The 18,570-nt window shown below is 44.6% G+C and overlaps 1 protein-coding gene across 1 annotated transcript in view; it reads left to right on the forward strand.

The window, feature by feature from the left end:
- LOC126474206 (facilitated trehalose transporter Tret1-like) overlaps window positions 1-18,570 on the forward strand; it is a 52,423-nt gene that overhangs the window by 13,077 nt on the left and 20,776 nt on the right. The window contains exons 2-3 of the mRNA XM_050101670.1: window positions 5,139-5,408; window positions 13,631-14,014. Coding sequence (XP_049957627.1) covers window positions 5,139-5,408; window positions 13,631-14,014 — 654 coding nt within the window. The remainder of the gene's footprint in view (window positions 1-5,138; window positions 5,409-13,630; window positions 14,015-18,570) is intronic.

Genomic DNA, 18,570 nt, shown 5'->3' on the forward strand with positions numbered 1-18,570 from the left:
GTACAGCGCCAGCATAGTGTGGAGTACGCCATATTGTTGCATCTTGCCTCGGTAGGAAACTGCAGTTTATTACGGCCTGGTATGGGGAGAAAAACGGGCTATTGATTACAAGATGGATCATCGCTATGAAGAGGAAATAAGTCCGACATGGATAACTGCTCTTGGCCGTTCTGATATTAATGCAGTTGTTGCCACCAACGCCACCGTCGCTGATCACAGCTTACAGGGTACGACATTTTAGCTATGTATTACAGTGTGTGCCAGGAAGTTGAAATGTGCTTTAAGAATAATAACCATCATCCAGATTAGCAATTGTGTCCACCTGGTAATTTATCCCGCTCATAAACCAAGCAGGATCCTAACCTGGTAAATGAAAATTCCGAGTGACCTGTATTCAGCCAAGACTGTCAAATCTTTAATATATTATTGGCAAATCAGTGATTAATCAGTGAAACAATTTATGGAGAGAATAACTGAGAATTTCATAGTTAACATTGCTATTATTTTCTGTGTTAAATGATTACGTAAGGTTACGCCAGATTCAGAGACCACATTAGATAAATTGTTTGCTGTTTTCACATTACGTGTTAATGAAAGGAAATACTAAGTTGATGATTAATGGTGATAAATAGTAACGTTAAACAGTTTATAGTGAATCGATGAAATCTTGAATACCAAATATGTTGATGTAGAAAGCCCCCCCCCCCTGTCCAAATTTATTTTGTTTTCATGAAATCAGTCTGTTTGATTAAGCAATTGGGTGCTGTAGTTTTGTTTCGAGCGGCTAAACTTTTCTTGTATTGCTGAACCATCTTTTATCTAAATCTACAGTGAAGTCTGTTAGGTAAGTAGGGAGTTGCAATCTTTTCTGCTGTCCTACTCTGCTTCATTACGTGTACCTAATTAGACTGGCGAATAATAGTGTACCACCCACCACATGTATCGTTATCGATGCAGAATAGTAGTCTAACTACCGTTATTTGCCATACCTCTGAACTAATGACTTATTTGAAGAAACGAGTTAAAGTCTGATGCTTATCCCTTAGGTTAACACACACGGTTATTACACCTGTTTTTGTGGTTTTGCTGTCCGGATAGGTAACTGTATTTCTGTTTGCTCCACTGCTTATTATTAACAGTATAGTATAAGAATATTACAGTTGGCTTTGCATGACAGCATGTTTTGGAAACCAATTCAGAGAATACAAAATACACGCAAGTATTTCATCTGGTTTTACGTATCAGGATAGTAAATAACACACACGTCATAAAAAGAATATTACAAGCCTGGCATCTTCTTTTCCTGCAATTAACTTTACGTGGCCGTTTGATACATTACATGATGCGATTCCTCCATCTGGTTTACTTGTTTTAATTTCTATTGTCCAGCATAATGTTCATAACTGAGGGAATAATTTCAACTTTCTTGATGCTTACCGCAGAATCTTTGCTGCAGCTGCAATGAGCTCGGATCATTATGACGACTTCTATTGCGTATTTTATTCAATTGTGTCATGTTTGTACATCCTTTAAAGTAGATTCCCTTAAAATGCAGTATCTGTCTTATACACTCCTGGAAATGGAAAAAAGAACACATTGACACCGGTGTGTCAGACCCACCATACTTGCTCCGGACACTGCGAGAGGGCTGTACAAGCAATGATCACATGTACGGCACAGCGGACACACCAGGAACCGTGGTGTTGGCCGTCGAATGGCGCTAGCTGCGCAGCATTTGTGCACCGCCGCCGTCAGTGTCAGCCAGTTTGCCGTGGCATACGGAGCTCCATCGCAGTCTTTAACACTGGTAGCACGCCGCGACAGCGTGGACGTGAACCTTATGTGCAGTTGACGGACTTTGAGCGAGGGCGTATAGTGGGCATGCGGGAGGCCGGGTGGACGTACCGCCGAATTGCTCAACACGTGGGGCGTGAGGTCTCCACAGTACATCGATGTTGTCGCCAGTGGTCGGCGGAAGGTGCACGTGCCCGTCGACCTGGGACCGGACCGCAGCGACGCACAGATGCACGCCGAGACCGTAGGATCCTACGCAGTGCCGTAGGGGACCGCACCGCCACTTCCCAGCAAATTAGGGACACTGTTGCTCCTGGGGTATCGGCGAGTACCATTCGCAACCGTCTCCATGAAGCTGGGCTACGGTCCCGCACACCGTTAGGCCGTCTTCCGCTCACGCCCCAACATCGTGCAGCCCGCCTCCAGTGGTGTCGCGACAGGCGTGAATGGAGGGACGAATGGAGACGTGTCGTCTTCAGCGATGAGAGTCGCTTCTGCCTTGGTGCCAATGATGGTCGTATGCATGTTTGGCGCCGTGCAGGTGAGCGCCACAATCATGACTGCATACGACCGAGGCACACAGGGCCAACACCCGGCATCATGGTGTGGGGAGCGATCTCCTACACTGGCTGTACACCACTGGTGATCGTCGAGGGCACACTGAATAGTGCACGGTACATCCAAACCGTCATCGAACCCATCGTTCTACCATTCCTAGACCGGCAAGGGAACTTGCTGTTCCAACAGGACAATGCACGTCCGCATGTATCCCGTGCCACCCAACGTGCTCTAGAAGGTGTAAGTCAACTACCCTGGCCAGCAAGATCTCCGGATCTGTCCCCCATTGAGCATGTTTGGGACTGGATGAAGCGTCGTCTCACGCGGTCTGCACGTCCAGCACGAACGCTGGTCCAACTGAGGCGCCAGGTGGAAATGGCATGGCAAGCCGTTCCACAGGACTACATCCAGCATCTCTACGATCGTCTCCATGGGAGAATAGCAGCCTGCATTGCTGCGAAAGGTGGATATACACTGTACTAGTGCCGACATTGTGCATGCTCTGTTGCCTGTGTCTATGTGCCTGTGGTTCTGTCAATGTGATCATGTGATGTATCTGACCCCAGGAATGTATCAATAAAGTTTCCCCTTCCTGGGACAATGAATTCACGGTGTTCTTATTTCAATTTCCAGGAGTGTATTTCGATCACTGCGGTTGCTACTGCGCCTTTCCCAGGCGCCTGAGTCATACATGCATTGTTACTGCCTGCGGTGAGTTTTCACCAATAGCGTAATCGTTGCGTAATGTACAGGGTGATTCAAAAAGAATACCACAACTTTAGGAATTTAAAACTCTGCAACGACAAAAGGCAGAGCTAAGCACTATCTGTCGGCGAATTAAGGGAGCTATAAAGTTTCATTTAGTTGTACATTTGTTCGCTTGAGGCGCTGTTGACTAGGCGTCAGCGTCAGTCGATGCTATGATGGCGACCGCTCAACAGAAAGCTTTTTGTGTTATTGAGTACGGCAGAAATGAATTGTTCAGCGTGCATTTCGAACGAAGTATGGTGTTAAACCTCCTGATAGGTGGTGTATTAGACGTTGGTATAAACAGTTTACAGAGAATGGGTGTTTGTGCAAAGGGAAAAGTTCTGGACGGCCGAGAACGAGTGATGAAAATGTAGCACGCATCCAGCAAGCATTTGTTCGCAGCCCAGGAAAATCGACTCGCAGAGCTAGCAGAGAGCTGCAAATTCCACAATCAACTGTATGGTGAGTCCTACGAAAAAGGTTAGTTATGAAACCTTATCGTCTGAAATTGGTTCAAGCACTGTCTGCAGCTAATAACATTAAAAGAATCGATTTCTGTGATTTTATCCTTGCTCAAATGCAAACAGATGAATCTTCCGTTTCAAAGATTGTGTTTAGTGATGAAGCAACTTTCCACACTAACAGGAAAGTCAACCGTCACAATGTCTGTATATGGGGCACTGAGAATCCGCGGGAAACAACTCAGTATGAACGTGACTCGCCTAAGGTGAACGTTTTCTGTGCCATTTCAGCCAATAAAGTTTTTGGTCCCTTTTTCTTCGAAGGTGCTACTGTAACTGGACTACAGTATCTGGAGATGTTAGAGAATTGGCTGTTCCCTCAGCTTGAACAAGAAGCACAACAATTCATATTTCAGCAGGATGGAGCGCCACCACATTGGCACTTATCTGTCCGTAACTACCTGAACGTCAACTACCCGAGGCGATGGATCGGCCGCCAGGCAGCCCGTGACAGAGCACTTCATCACTGGCCTCCAAGAAGCCCTGATCTTACCCCCTGCGATTTTTTCTTATGGGGGTATGTTAAGGATATGGTGTTTCGGCCACCTCTCCCAGCCACCATTGATGATTTGAAACGAGAAGTAACAGCAGCTATCCAAACTGTTACGCCTGATATGCTACAGAGAGTGTGGAACGAGTTGGAGTATCGGGTTGATATTGCTCGTGTGTCTGGAGGGGGCCATATTGAACATCTCTGAACTTGTTTTTGAGTGAAAAATACCCTTTTTATATACTCTTTGTAATGATGTATAACAGAAGGTTATATTATGTTTCTTTCATTAAATACACATTTTTAAAGTTGTGGTATTCTTTTTGAATCACCCTGTATTTCTTCGCCCGTTTACGGGTAAAATGTTAAATTTATTTATGTTCAGAGACAAGTGTACCAGTCACTGATCCTGAACACAACAGCATCATCTGCCTAAAGGCTCATGGAACTGCAACGTTATCTTCTAGAAAAAAAAAAAAAAAAAAAAAAAAAAGGTTCAATTGGCTCTGAGCACTATGGGACTTAACATCTGAGATCATCAGTCCCCTAGACTTAGAGCTACTTAAACCTAGCTAACCTAAGGACAGCACACACATCCATGCCCGAGGCAGGATTGGAACCTGCGACCGTAGCAGCAGCGACGTTCCGGACAGAAGTGCCTAGAACCGCTCGGCCACAACGGGCGGCTCCACTAAATCATTTACGTACATTGTGAACGGTAAATCGCCCTTTACCACTCCTTTGAGATATTCCAAAAATTAGCTTTACCACTGTAGACTTCTTTCTGTTCTGTACCGAGTTCGAGTAGCGGTGCAGCAAGCAGTTATAATTTGCCGGGGTGTTTTAAAATACCACACATTCTGCTACAAAGTTAAAGGTACACTCTATCCTCTTCTGTTATTTGTATTTAAGTTACCGACTCTAGTTTTAGACCTGACGTCACTTGCGCTAAATAAGTGCCATGCATACACAGCTTTCTCTACAAGTGTAGCTGTCGCTACAAACGCGGTACTTTCTGCCTACAGGCCAACATAAGGGGCGCACTGTCTATGGTACAACAGCCGTCGATAACCACGGGCTTCATGATCGACTACTGCATCGGCCCCTTCGTCTCGTACACTACCCTAGCAGCCATAGGTCTCAGTGCAACTCTCTTGTTTCTGGTGACCTTCTTCTGGGCGCCAGAGTCGCCCTACTACCTGCTGGCCAAGGGCAGGGATGAAGACGCCGAGAACTCTCTCCGGCGACTGCGAGACGACAACAGCGACATCTCCTCTGAACTTCAGAGGATGAAGGTACACGCTTCATATCATCAGTACTCAGTGCAATTCCAGCCCAATCATTTCTCCTCCACTGCAAGATACTGTGGTTACAATTTGCGCCTGAAACTTGCATAGATTTTCTTAATAGTCTTCAATTCAGCCTCCCCCCCCCCCCCCCCCGTCCTTTCAGATCCCAAAGCACACGTCATCCCATTGTATGCCTTGTTTTTTACTGATCAAGAACCGAAAGCTAAATCTCAGCTAAGACATAAGAAGTAAAATTGTACAAGACAAAAAGACTTTTAACAAGGTACTAAATTAACTGATGTGAGACAGTGCCGACTGTAAATTATAAGAAACCACCATCCTACAAACGCTACTACTGTGTCCACAGTAATAGACTCTTCCGTACTGAGACTGCAGACGATGTGGATCTTAATGCACCGGTAAAGATCTCTCTGTAAGTTGTACCGACTCCAAGCATTTCGCCCCAGCACTTGACAGGCGAGGCGTCGGTTCTAGATCAAAAAATGGTTCAAATGGCTCTGAGCACTATGGGACTTAACAGCTGTGGTCATCAGTCCCCTAGGACTTAGAGGATTCGAACCTGCGACCGTAGCAGTGGTTCTTGATCAATTACTGTTGGCTGATATGGATTGCTGCTGTATGTGACTCGTATATTCAGGTATAGGCACACTATTAATTAACACACCTGACACCATCTCAACGTTAATTAATGAGAGGACACACTCAATAGACCTTAACAAAAGGACTGAGTGACAACTTGAACATCGTTTGTTTCTTTAAAATAATATCTTCACAAATTTGTTACTACAATACAGCAAACCAATATATTACAAATTTACATAAGTTCATTTCTTTTGGCAATTAAAATTTGCTAGCTGCAATTATTTTTTTCTTTTTTTATTAAAACAGTGCAACATCAGAAAAGATTAACCACATTGAGAATCCATTTTTTGCATTATGTTTCAAAAGTATTACAAGAAGCAGTGTACCAATATCAGGCATTGAATCTTTTCTTACTAAAAGAGTGTAAGAAAATATTTAATGCCTGACATTAGTACACCGTCTCTTGTGATACTGTTGAAACATAATGCAATATATATATATATATATATATATATATACTTCCATAATTTCAACCAAACCAATTTGCTCAAAGAGATTCTGTGGGCCACTGCAAATTATGAGGGACCGACTTGATGTGAGATCAGGGTGCAAGCCCATTCACGGCACATTACACTTTGAGGTAGACCTCGGGCACCCACTCTACGGTGGCAAGACGTGAAGTTAACACTGGCTCCCTAAAACACACATGAAACCTTTCTTAAATAAATCGGGGATAAAACAATCGTTCATTGTCCCACGTGATAAAACACTGTCGTCGAGGCTAGAGCAGAAATTGGCGCAAGAAACTTTAACGCATCAAAACGCAAACAGTAATCTCCAAAATATTTCATACGCACCTACTACCAGTGAACAAATGCTGGATTAAAGAATTTGAGTTATGGGCACCATAAGTCCCAAGTGCTTCAGTACAGCTGAAGGACTGCTCAGGCAACTATTAAATAAAATTTGACAAGAATTTCAAATCACTAATGCTTCCTTTACAACTTGTTACTACTACCAGGGTGAGATCCCTTCTTGATAAACAAAAGCTGAACACTTGCAATAAAACAAAGAAGAGTTCAAGACGAATAACACTAAAAGACTTAACCTAAGTTGATCTCCCTGCGGTTTTTGTCTTTTTAGTTTAAGGGGAATTAGCCATAATAGATCCAGTAGTCCAGCTACGAGGAAGAGGACTGAGCACACACGACGAAAGTTCAGAAACAGATATTATCAACGAAGGGATGCGAAACGGATGGCTCCTAGTTGAACAAGCAGGCAATAAGCACTAAAGCAGAGCACCAAACGCAAGAACCACTAGCCACAACGAATGTCACAGAATGCTCACCATTAAAACAAGTAGTGGCAGATCCCAAACCATATCACGACCAAGCATGGCAAGCAAGCCAGGAAAATATCCGCTCAAACTGCTCATCAAATGTCTGGCACGCGGCAGTCACTGTCGCTGATTTCTATACGAGAGATGGCCAAAATTTTGGCTTGTGGGCCACGACCAGACCAGAGTGCCAAAGCGCTCAGCCTCACTTCACCTTTTCACCTTTGCCCCACCGCCGCCCCACTCCGTCTGAGCGTGAGGAGAGGGAAGAGAGGAAAACAGCAAATGCGCCGCATTTGAATGGCACTTCAGTCGTACCGCATATGAGTTGGTTGTATATGTCACATTTCTCAACAACGTAGATCACTAATAAAATAAGATTTTAGTATTAACTAATTATTTTTGGCGCGCTGAAGTCATAATACTGTATAATTCGTATATTTTACAGTGTGTCGGCTTATGGACAGACAGAGAAAATTTCACAGAGTTCTGCACTCAAGTTGTCACATAATCATGAATTATGTAGTTTTATAATCCAAAAATGGTCTTTCACATAAATACATTGAATTAGTGTAACCACATTATCATCTGCAGTCCACAATTTACAGTACACTGTATGGCGGCCAGTAAGTAGTGTCCCAAAATCAGTTACCGTCCTCCAACTATTCTAGTTCAATTCAAGCCAAGAGAAATTGTCAGTTGGTATATGTGCACATCTGTACATTTCCGAGGAAATAAAACATTTCTATACTCATGCTTAAAACTTTTCCACAATGAAGCTCTCCGCACCACTCAAAGCTTTTCTTATGGCGTTCCCCACCGAAATTTCTTGAACTCTTCTGTGAAGTAGTGTGCAGTCTTCATACGCTCTCATTCAGTTCCGTGAGTATGATTCACTAATGATGATAGTGGGATGTGCAGTATTTAAGAATTTATTGAAAAGAGCATTTGTAAGTGACCTTTGCCGTGGGGGAATTTCACTTACGATATAACTGATGGATCTTTTTCTGGCAACTACCTTCCTCATAGCTACAATTAAGTCATCATTCACCTCATAACATTGCAGAATACTTGCCATCTGTTGATCGTTCTAATTTTTTGCTCTTTATTGTCATTTAAAAGTTTAATTTCTTTCTGCATCGTAATGTAATGTCGTTTCGTAGCAAATATGCAGCAACGGTCGCCTTTGCAAATTGAGAATTTTCATTCGTCTCTTCTAACATTCCTATTCATTTTAAATGATTGTAACGATAGATCACTAGACTGCATCATCTCTCAGTGGAACAGTTTTCGAAAAAGATATTTAGTATTTCTGCCTTTTTTCCGTTATCTTTCGTTTCAATGCCATAGGGTCACGGAGGGTCTGGACAGACGGCTTTAAACGGTTTACTGATTTAACTTAAGGCCAAAATTCTTATGATTTTCTGTCAAGCCGTTAGATAGCGATACTGATAGGCTACTTCCAAGTACATGACTACGCCAGAGGCAGGAAACCACAAACAATTTCTTCGTCCTCCGACGAATGTCTTTCCACGTCGCTCCTTCTTCTCCCACGTAAACAGCTTCTCCCTTTGCCGATGACACAATTGTTATTGTGAAAGATGTTGAATGCATTGTAACTGACGCAGCTGATACGGTAAGTCAGGATGTGGTTCTCAGAAAAAAGATTACGACTTAGGTGCAACAACACATAATGCTTACTCACGAAACTCCTGTAAAAGCGAAGTCGTACTGTCAGAAGGTGATCAAACAGGCAATGAAGTCAATCGTATTGAATTCTTAGAACGGAGGGTATATAAAAAGCAAATACCACGTTCAAGAGCATCTGGAGAAACTGAATGCTTCTGTCTGCTCTATAAGATTAATCTCCACTTTGACTGATACTTAAGCGCAAAGACTTGTTTACTTTTATTCCTTTAACTTCATGATTTCTTGTGGTACGATATTTAGGCTATGCTCTCACCAACAATATTCTCAGCCAAAGAAAGACGTATCAGGTAGATCTGAGGTGTTATTTCGCGAACTTCATGAAGACCAAGACCGTTGCCCAGGTGTCACTGGATTCCAAATCCGCGATTCACGTACGCGCAAACACACACACACACACACACACACACACACACACACACACACACACACACACATCATAGTCATCATTATCAACATCATCATGGGATTTGTTGTTGACAATATTGCCTGATCCAGAAGAAACTGTAACGTTCGTTCATTGACCTCTAGGTGTAAAAACGATTTTCACGTGGGTAAGACTTGCTTGATTGGTTCAAATGGCGCTGAGCACTATGGGACTTAACAGCTGAGGTCATCAAAAAAAATGGTTCAAATGGCTCTGAGCACTATGGGACTTAACATCTGAGGTCATCAGTCCTCTAGAACGTAGAACTAGTTAAACCTAATTAACCTAAGCACATCACACACATCCATGCTCGAGGCAGGATTCGAACCTGCGACCGTAGCGGCCGCGCGGTTCCAGACTGAAGCGCCTAGAACCGCTCGTCCACAGCGGCCGGCAGACTTGCTTTATTATTGTACAGAATACTGTGCACGATTCAATAGTTTCCTTTTATAGCAAGTTTTCCGCAGAACTAAATAAAAATTAAGTGATAATCCACAAGTCTTAAAATATAACTAATTTGAAAGGTTCTCTTGTGGACCCACCTTAAATACTGTACAGGAGTTTCTCCCATTAGCAGAGGACTTTTCTGTGTAATACATTATTCATATTTATACTCTCCCAATATTTTGTACTGTTTTCTCAATTCTTTAATTCTTTTTCTTCATAAATTTTCTAATAATGAGTCTGTTGTGGTAGATTCTTTTATGTGTTTGTCTAATTTTTGTTTGTCTGTTGTCGATGCATTATGCTCGCAGTAAAAGGTCGGAACAACGTTATAAAATTGTCTCTGATGGTGCCTATAAAAGAGTTACTGTTTGTTGTGCGTATGAAGAGTCTTGGGAGAGACGGCTAGATATTTTTAGCAACTATTCATACATGAGATTGCAGGTTCGAGTGCCGTTGTCCACGTCTATTCCCGTACATGTCTCATTCAATCTGAAACAATTCTGCTATTTCAATACTTCCAAAAATACTAATAAAGGTCGTGACGCTCACCTTTGTTCTCATTAAATAATAACGGTTTATTGTGTCTCTTGTACATCAAAAGAAGCGAACAGAAAACCTTAGTTACGAGTAAACCACAGAGAGAGTAATATTCCGAGTCAACGGTATAATTATAATAGAGTCTCTCAGATAACGTCTTTGCCACTTAGCTTTCCCACAGTCGATTCAGTACATTACATGTTTATTACACTACACTGCCCGCAGCTAGTGGTCTTGCTCGCTTCCCGCGCACGGGGTCCCGGGTCCGATTCCCGGTGGGGCCAGGGATTTTCTGTGCCTCGTGATTACTGAGTGTTGTGTGTCTTTCATCATCATTTCATCCCCATCGACACGCAAGTCGCCGAAGCGGCGTCAACTCGAAAGACCTGCACCAGGCGAACGGTCTGCCCGACGGGAGGCACTAGCCACACGGCATTTCCATTTCCAGTACACTACACTGCAACCAATCTACAGACTCATTCCATGATCAAAAGTCTTTGAGTCATCTGGTCCCAAGGAACGTGACAAGTAAAAATAAAGAAAAGAAAATCACCGTCCAGATAGGTCTTGAAGGCCCAATGCCACCGACCGGCCGCCATGTCATCCTCAGCCTTGAGGTGTCACCGGATGCAGATACGGATGGCCATGTGGTCAGCACGCCACATTCCTGCCCATTGTCAGTTTTCGTATCTGGTGCCACTACTTTTCAATCAGGGAGCTCCTCAGTTGGCCTCACAAGGGCTGTGAGCGTCTCACTAGTGAACAGCACTCAGCAGACCCGGACGGTGACGCATCCAAGTTCTAGCCAAGCCGCCAACACTTAACTTCGGTGATCTGATGGTGGTGGTGGTTAGTGTTTAACGTCCCGTCGACAACGAGGTCATTAGAGACGGAGCGCAAGCTCGGGTGAGGGAAGGATTGGGAAGGAAATCGGCCGTGCCCTTTCAAAGGAACCATCTCGGCATTCGCCTGAAACGATTTAGGGAAATCACGGAAAACCCAAATCAGGATGGCCGGAGACGGGATTGAAACGTCGTCCTCCCGAATGCGAGTCCAGTGTGCTAACCACTGCGCCACCTCGCTCGGTTTCGGTGATCTGACGGGAACCAGTATCATCACTACGGCAAGGCCGTTCTATGTGATAGGTAAACATGTAAATGAGGAGATCGCTTGTTTTGCTATAGCTGGCGACGTTGCGCTTTTAAACAAATTCTGTATGTACCAGGAATGGGGTCAGTAGTATCTCTGTCCTGCATGCGTGTTTCAAAATTGCACTATTGCATTCTTTTTAATAGTAAGATACAGATTAGCCCGCCGGGTTGGCCGTGCGGTCTAACGCACGGCTTTCTGGGCGGCAAGGAGCGCCTGGTCCCCGGCATGAATCCGCCCGGCAAATTTGTGGAGAGGTCCGGTGAACCGGCCAGTCTGTAGATAGTTTTTAGGCGATTTTCCATCTGCCTCGGCGAATGCGGGCTGGTTCCCCTTATTGCGCCTCAGTTACACTATGTCGGCGGTTGCTGTGCAAACAAGTTCTCCATGTACGCGTACACCACCATTACTCTACCACGCAAACACAGGGGTTACACTCGTCTGGTGTGTGACGTTCCCTGGGGGGTCCACTGGTGACCGAACCGGACAATAACCACGGGTTCGGTGTTGGGCGGCGGAGGGGTGAAGTGAACTGCGGTAGTCGTCGTGGGGTTGTGGACCACTGCGGCTGCGGCGGGGACAGAGCCTCTCCATCGTTTCTAGGTCCCCGGTTAACATACAATACAAGACATAGCTTAGTTTTTGATGCGGCCTTGTACTCCAGGAAGCTCCACACTTGAAGCACGCCATTTGGTTTCGAAGCCTGCTGCTGGGACGATGTGGTGGTTCTCCAATCCCAGGTTCTCTATCTCAAATTGTTCAAGGGAGCATTCTCTGTGTCCTGTTACATTTTTGCACGCTCCTACGGAAATACCCTGTAGAACCGATTGTCAGTGACACAAGTGACCTTGAGGCGACGTCGTGGCACCCGAAATGGTGAGCGTAGACAGCACCCGTGGGGTCATACATAAACGCTAATACCAATCAACTTTTGAGCCCAACTCGATAACAGCATCGATCGTGTTCTTGCCATTCGCCACTTAGATCACCACTCGGGTTATACCAGGAACTACAAACAAGATCTGAGTGGCAAGACTGACAGAAACTCATCTGAAAACTAGTAAGGTTTACCTGTGATAATGAGTACAGGCCGAAGCAATCAGCAAGGGACGCGGCTTTCGAATCCAGGCATTGGTACAAATTTTATTTCGCTGCTTCGACCTGTATGCATTATCATTCATAAAATTTAGAATTTATGTATCTTTGTAACATACAAATTTACCTAACAGACAGTTTACGTTACTCATACTTGAACTCCGATTTTCCGTAAAAGAGCAGCAGGCACTAACTTTTACAGTAACATTATCAATAGAAATACCCCTCATATCTTCCGGGCCGGAAGGAGCGCCTGATCGCCGGCACGAATCCACCCAGCGGACTTGTGTCGAGGTCCGCTGAGCCGGCCAGTCTGTGGATGGTTTTTGGGCGGTTTTCCATCTGCCTCGGCAAATGCGGGCTGGTTCCCTTTATTCCGCCTCAGCTACACTATGTCAGCCATTGCTGTGCAAACAAGTTCTCCACGTACGCGTACACCACCAAAAAAATGTTCAAATGTGTATGAAATCTTATGGGACTTAACTGCTAAGGTCATCAGTCCCTAAGCTTACACACTACTTCACCAGAACTATCCTAAGGACAAACACACATACCCATGCCCGAGGGAGGACTCGAACGTCCGCCGGGACCAGCCGCACAGTCCATGACTGCGCGCCCTAGACCGCTCGGCTAATCCCGCGCGGCCGTACACCACCATTACGCTACCCCGCAAACATAGGGGTTACACTCGTCTGGTGTGAGACGTTCTCTGTGGGGTCCACCGGGGGCCGAACCGCACAATAACCCTGGGTTCGGTGTTGGGCGGTGGAGGGGTGAAGCGGACTGCGGTAGTCGTAGTGGGGTTGTGGACCACTGCGGCTGCGGCGGGGACAGAGGCTCTCCGTCGTTTCTAGGTCCCCAGTTAACATACACTACAACATACAATACAAGATACAGATTAGTTTTTGATGCGGCCTTGTACCTCAGGAAGCTCCACACTTGAAGCACGCCATTTGGTTTCGAAGCCTGCTGCTGGGACGGAGTGGTGGTGTCTGCTCACAGAAAGCGGTGGAGGAGTCCAAGGAGAACGAGGCGTCGGTGCTGGACCTGTTGCGGTCCCGCAGGTGCCGCCGCGCGCTGGCCATCTCTCTGGGCGTGGTGTGCGCCGAGCAGCTGGCGGGCATCAACGCGGTGCTCTTCTACACGCAGAGCATCTTCGACGCCGCTGGCGGCGACGTGGACAGCCGCGTGGCGCCCATCATCGTCAACGGCGCCATGCTGCTCGAGTCGTGCGTCACCCCCTTCCTGGTGGACCGCCTGGGCCGCAGGCCGCTGCACATCTTCTCCTCCACCGGCATGTCCATTGCCCTGGTGAGAACTCGTCTCTCAGAAATACCTCATTACTATGACCGTACATCCGATTCTTATAATACGTGTTTGATCTGTAGCTGTCCTACAGAAGTATGGAGTGGTGCACCGACTTTATATCCTAAAGAACACTCATAACCTCTACAGCATGTTAAAAAGAGTCAGTATTTTGAGAGAAGCTTAAGCAAAAGGTTTCGAACGCTTGGCATATTTTTTGATTTAACTAAGGCATTTGAATGTGTCGATCACAAAATATTACTCCAGAAGTTGGACCATTACGGAATACGGGGAGTAGCTCACAATTGGTTCACCTCTTACTTTAGCAACAGGCAGCAGAAGGTCATTATTCACAATGTTGATAATGGCTGTGATGTGGGGTCTGAGTGGGGTACTGTCAAATGGGGGGTGCCGCAGGGATCAGTGTTGGGGCCACTCCTGTTCCTTATTTATACAGGGTGTTACAAAAAGGTACAGCCAAACTTTCAGGAAACATTCCTGACACACAAATAAAGAAAAGATGTTGTGTGGACATGTGTCCAGAAATGCTTAATTTCCATGTTAGAGCTCATTTTAGTTTCGTCAGTATGTACTGCACTTCCTCGATTCACCGCCAGTTAGCCCAAGTGAAGGAAGGTAATGTTGACTTCGGTGCTTGTGTTGACATGCGACTCATTGCTCTACAGTACTAGCATGAAGCACATCAGTACGTAGCATCTACAGGTTAGTATTCATTCCGAACGTGGTTTTGCAGTCAGTGCAATGTTTACAAATGCGGAGTTGGCAGATGCCCATTTTATGTATGGATTAGCACGGGGCAATAGCCGTGGCGCGGTACGTTTGTATCGAGACAGATTTCCAGAACGAAGGTGTCCCGACAGGAAGACGTTCGAAGTAATTGATCGGCGTCTTAGGGAGCACGGAACATTCCAGCGTATGACTCGACTGGGGAAGACCTAGAACGACGAGGACACCTGCAATGGACGAGGCAATTCTTCGTGCAGTTGACGATAACCGTAATGTCAGCGTCAGAGAAGTTGCTGCTGTACAAGGTAACATTGACCACGTCACTGTATGGAGAGTGCTACGGGAGAACCAGTTGTTTCCATACCATGTACAGCGTGTGCAGGCACTATCAGCAGCTGATTGGCCTCCACGGGTACACTCACGGTTCATCCAACAATGTGCCAATCCTCTTTTAAGAGCAAATGTTCTCTTTACGGATGAGGCTTCATTCCAACGTGATCAGATTGTAAATTTTCGCAATCAACATGTGTGGGCTGACGAGAATCCGCACGCAATTGTGCAATCACGTCATCAACACAGATTTTCTGTGAACGTTTGGACAGGCATTGTTGGTGATGTCTTGATAGGGCCCCGTGTTCTTCCACCTACGCTCAATGGAGCACGTTATCATGATTTCATACGGGATACTCTACCTGTGCTGCTACAACATGTGCCTTTACAAGTACGACACAACATGTGGTTCTTGCACGATGGAGCTCCTGCACTTTTCAGTCGAAGTGTTCGTACGCTTCTCAACAACAGATTCGGTGACCGATGGATTGGTAGAGGCGGACCAATTCCATGGCCTCCACGCTCTCCTGACCTCAACCCTCCTAACTTTCATTTATGGGGGTATTTGAAAGGCCCGGTACCAAATGTAGAGACTCTTCGTGCTCGTATTGTGGACGGCTGTGATACAATACGCCATTCTCCAGGGCTGCTTCAGCGCATCAGGGATTCCATGCGACGGAGGGTGGATGCATGTATCCTCGCTAACGGAGGACATTTTGAACATTTCCTGTAACAAAGTGTTTGAAGTCACGCTGGTACGTTCTGTTGCTGTGTGTTTCCATTCCATGATTAATGTGATTTGAAGAGAAGTAATAAAATGAGCTCTAACATGGAAAGTAAGCGTTTCCGGACACATGTCCATATAACATATTTTCTTTCTTTGTCTGCGAGAAATGTTTCCTGAAAGTTTGGCCGTACCTTTTTGTAACACCCTGTATAAATGACATGCCCTCTAGTATTACGGGTAACTCTATAATATTTCTGTTTGCTGATGACACTAGCTTGGTAGTAAAGGATTTCGTGTGTAACATTGGTTCGGTTTCAAATATTACAGTACATGACCTCAGTTCATGGCTTGTAGAAAATCAACTAACGCTAAATGACAGTAAAACTCAGTTTTTACAGTTTCTAACACACAATTCAACAAAATCTGACGTTTTAATTTCATAGAATGGGCATATGATTAGTGAAACTGAACAGTTCAAATTTCTAGGTGTTCATATAGATAGTAAGCTGTCGTGGAAAGCTCACGTTCAGGATCTACCGCCATTTTTGCTATTCGAACGCTATCAGAAGTGAGTGATCGTTCGACACGAAAATTAGTCTACTTCGTTTATTTTCATGCGCTATAGTCATATGGTATTATATTTTGGGGTAACTCTTCCCATTCTAAAAGGATATTTTTGGCTCAGAAACGGGCGGCTCGGGCAACAAGTGGTGTTAGTTCGCGAACCTCTTTTTAACCTCTGTCCACGAGTCTGGGTATTTTGACATTGGCCTCTCAATACGTATATTCCTTATTGTCGTTTCTTGTTAATAATATTAGTTTATTCCCAAGAATAAGCAGCTTTCACTCGGTTAACAATCGGCAGAAATCAAACCTGCATTTGGGTCGGACTTCCTTAACTCTTGTTCAAAAAGATGTGCAGTATACTGCTGCATCCATTTTCAATAAGCTGCCACTCGAATTCAAAAATCTTAGCAGTAATCCACGCGCTTTCAGATCGAAACTGAAGGGTTTTCTCGTGGGTCATTCCCTCTATTCTGTCGAGGAGTTCCTTGACAAATTAAGCTGATTTTTATTGTATTGCTGATAGCGTGTACTTAAACTTAAGGACTGACTTTTTTTTTAAAGTTCATGAACAATTATTTATATCTGTTATTACGTTTATGTTGTAATTTCATGTACTGACACGTTCCATGACCTTGGAGGTTTGCTCCTTAATTTGGTCCTACGGAACTTGACGAGTAAATAAATAAATAAATAAAACCATCAAAACAAGAAAAAATGAGAATAAACATGGTCTCCAAAAAGCATACCTTTAGAGCTGTGGGCATTTCTTCATCTTCGCTACTGAGAAACACATCTCTTCTACCGAACAAATGCTCTTAGCTCTTAAGGTATGCATTTTATAGCCCTTCTTCGTTGAAATTTCCCTCTTGTTTTGATGTTTGCTACCATCTCTCAAAGTATTCGACAGTTTACCAGGCAGGTTTCGTGGCCGTTGTCACTGATGACAAGATCTGAGTCGTTAGGTCGCGTCATACTCTCCCTCGCAATTCTTCAGTGCTCGACATTTAGAACTCTCTCTTTAAACTTCTACAGAATTCCACAGGTGTCGCTGGCAGGCGGAACTCTATCGAAAAACAGTGCCATGTTCGCCAAGGCTCTTTTCCTTCGCTTTTTTTTTCGAGAAGTGGAGATCTTGGACAAACATTTTCAGGATACTATTGGTGGCCCGCCGTCATTGCGTAAACGTTGTAGCCACATACTTAAAAAAGGAAATATAATTGTCGTTCCGCCACATCGTTTGTTTCTTTACTGCTCTTTACGGTCCTCGCTCTCCATGTCAGTGTGTTTACTTCCGGAATACCGGGAAGCCATACAGATGGAAGCCTGTAACAGTCCTCTCTATTAAAATTGTACACATTCTTCGATTTTTCGACTGCTTCACAGACTTTCCTTCTGTGTTTTTGGCTACCACGTGTAGCCCTCTATTCTTAAAATCCACACCTTGCCACTGATTTCACATTTTGTCTTAAACGTCTGTGGTGTTTGTGTTCTTTAACGCGTTCTTTGTTGTCGTATCAGTCGACATACACTTTTCCACAACTGTAAGTCGCTTCCTAAACCTCCACAGTGTGGAAAAGGTCACACACGTTCATTACAGGTCGGAAAAAATCTTCAACCTTGTAAATTCATTCCTTACATCACTATTACGAAAGATTTTGACTGAATATGCCATCGTCGTTCAGAGATCTATTTGTAGTGGTCGGCCTACTAAACATGTTCTGTGTACTACAGTATTGTCAGGTCTTCTGTAGATCAACACATTTAAAAACGGGAGACCGATCTCAGTCTCCAAGGTGAAGCTTATTAGCGGACGAGTGCTGTTTAGAAAGTCTTGGAATTTATGAAATTTATGTAGCTCTTTTCCCTAGTGTGGCCGTACACGGCAAAATGGCTTTTTATCAGTGAACGCGCCACTATTTTTAGACAATGTTCAGCCAGTAAGTGGAATTCTGAACAAGATCCCAGCAGAGGGACCGAAACGTCAAATGAAGGCTGTCGCAGAGTGTCACTGTGATAAAAATTTCCCGTTCCCCCCCCCTCCCCCCCCCCCGCAACGATTTGTTTCCCTTTCAGTCATAGCCACCTTTTCGAACATTCAGGATAATAACTGAGACGAAGAGGTTAGCACAGAAAAAGTATTGAGGGTTCATCAAATGAACTTGTCGATGTTGCTATATATGAGCGGATTTTC

Source organism: Schistocerca serialis, chromosome 4 (genome assembly GCF_023864345.2).
Source record: "Schistocerca serialis cubense isolate TAMUIC-IGC-003099 chromosome 4, iqSchSeri2.2, whole genome shotgun sequence".
Taxonomy (NCBI): Eukaryota; Metazoa; Arthropoda; class Insecta; order Orthoptera; family Acrididae; genus Schistocerca; species Schistocerca serialis.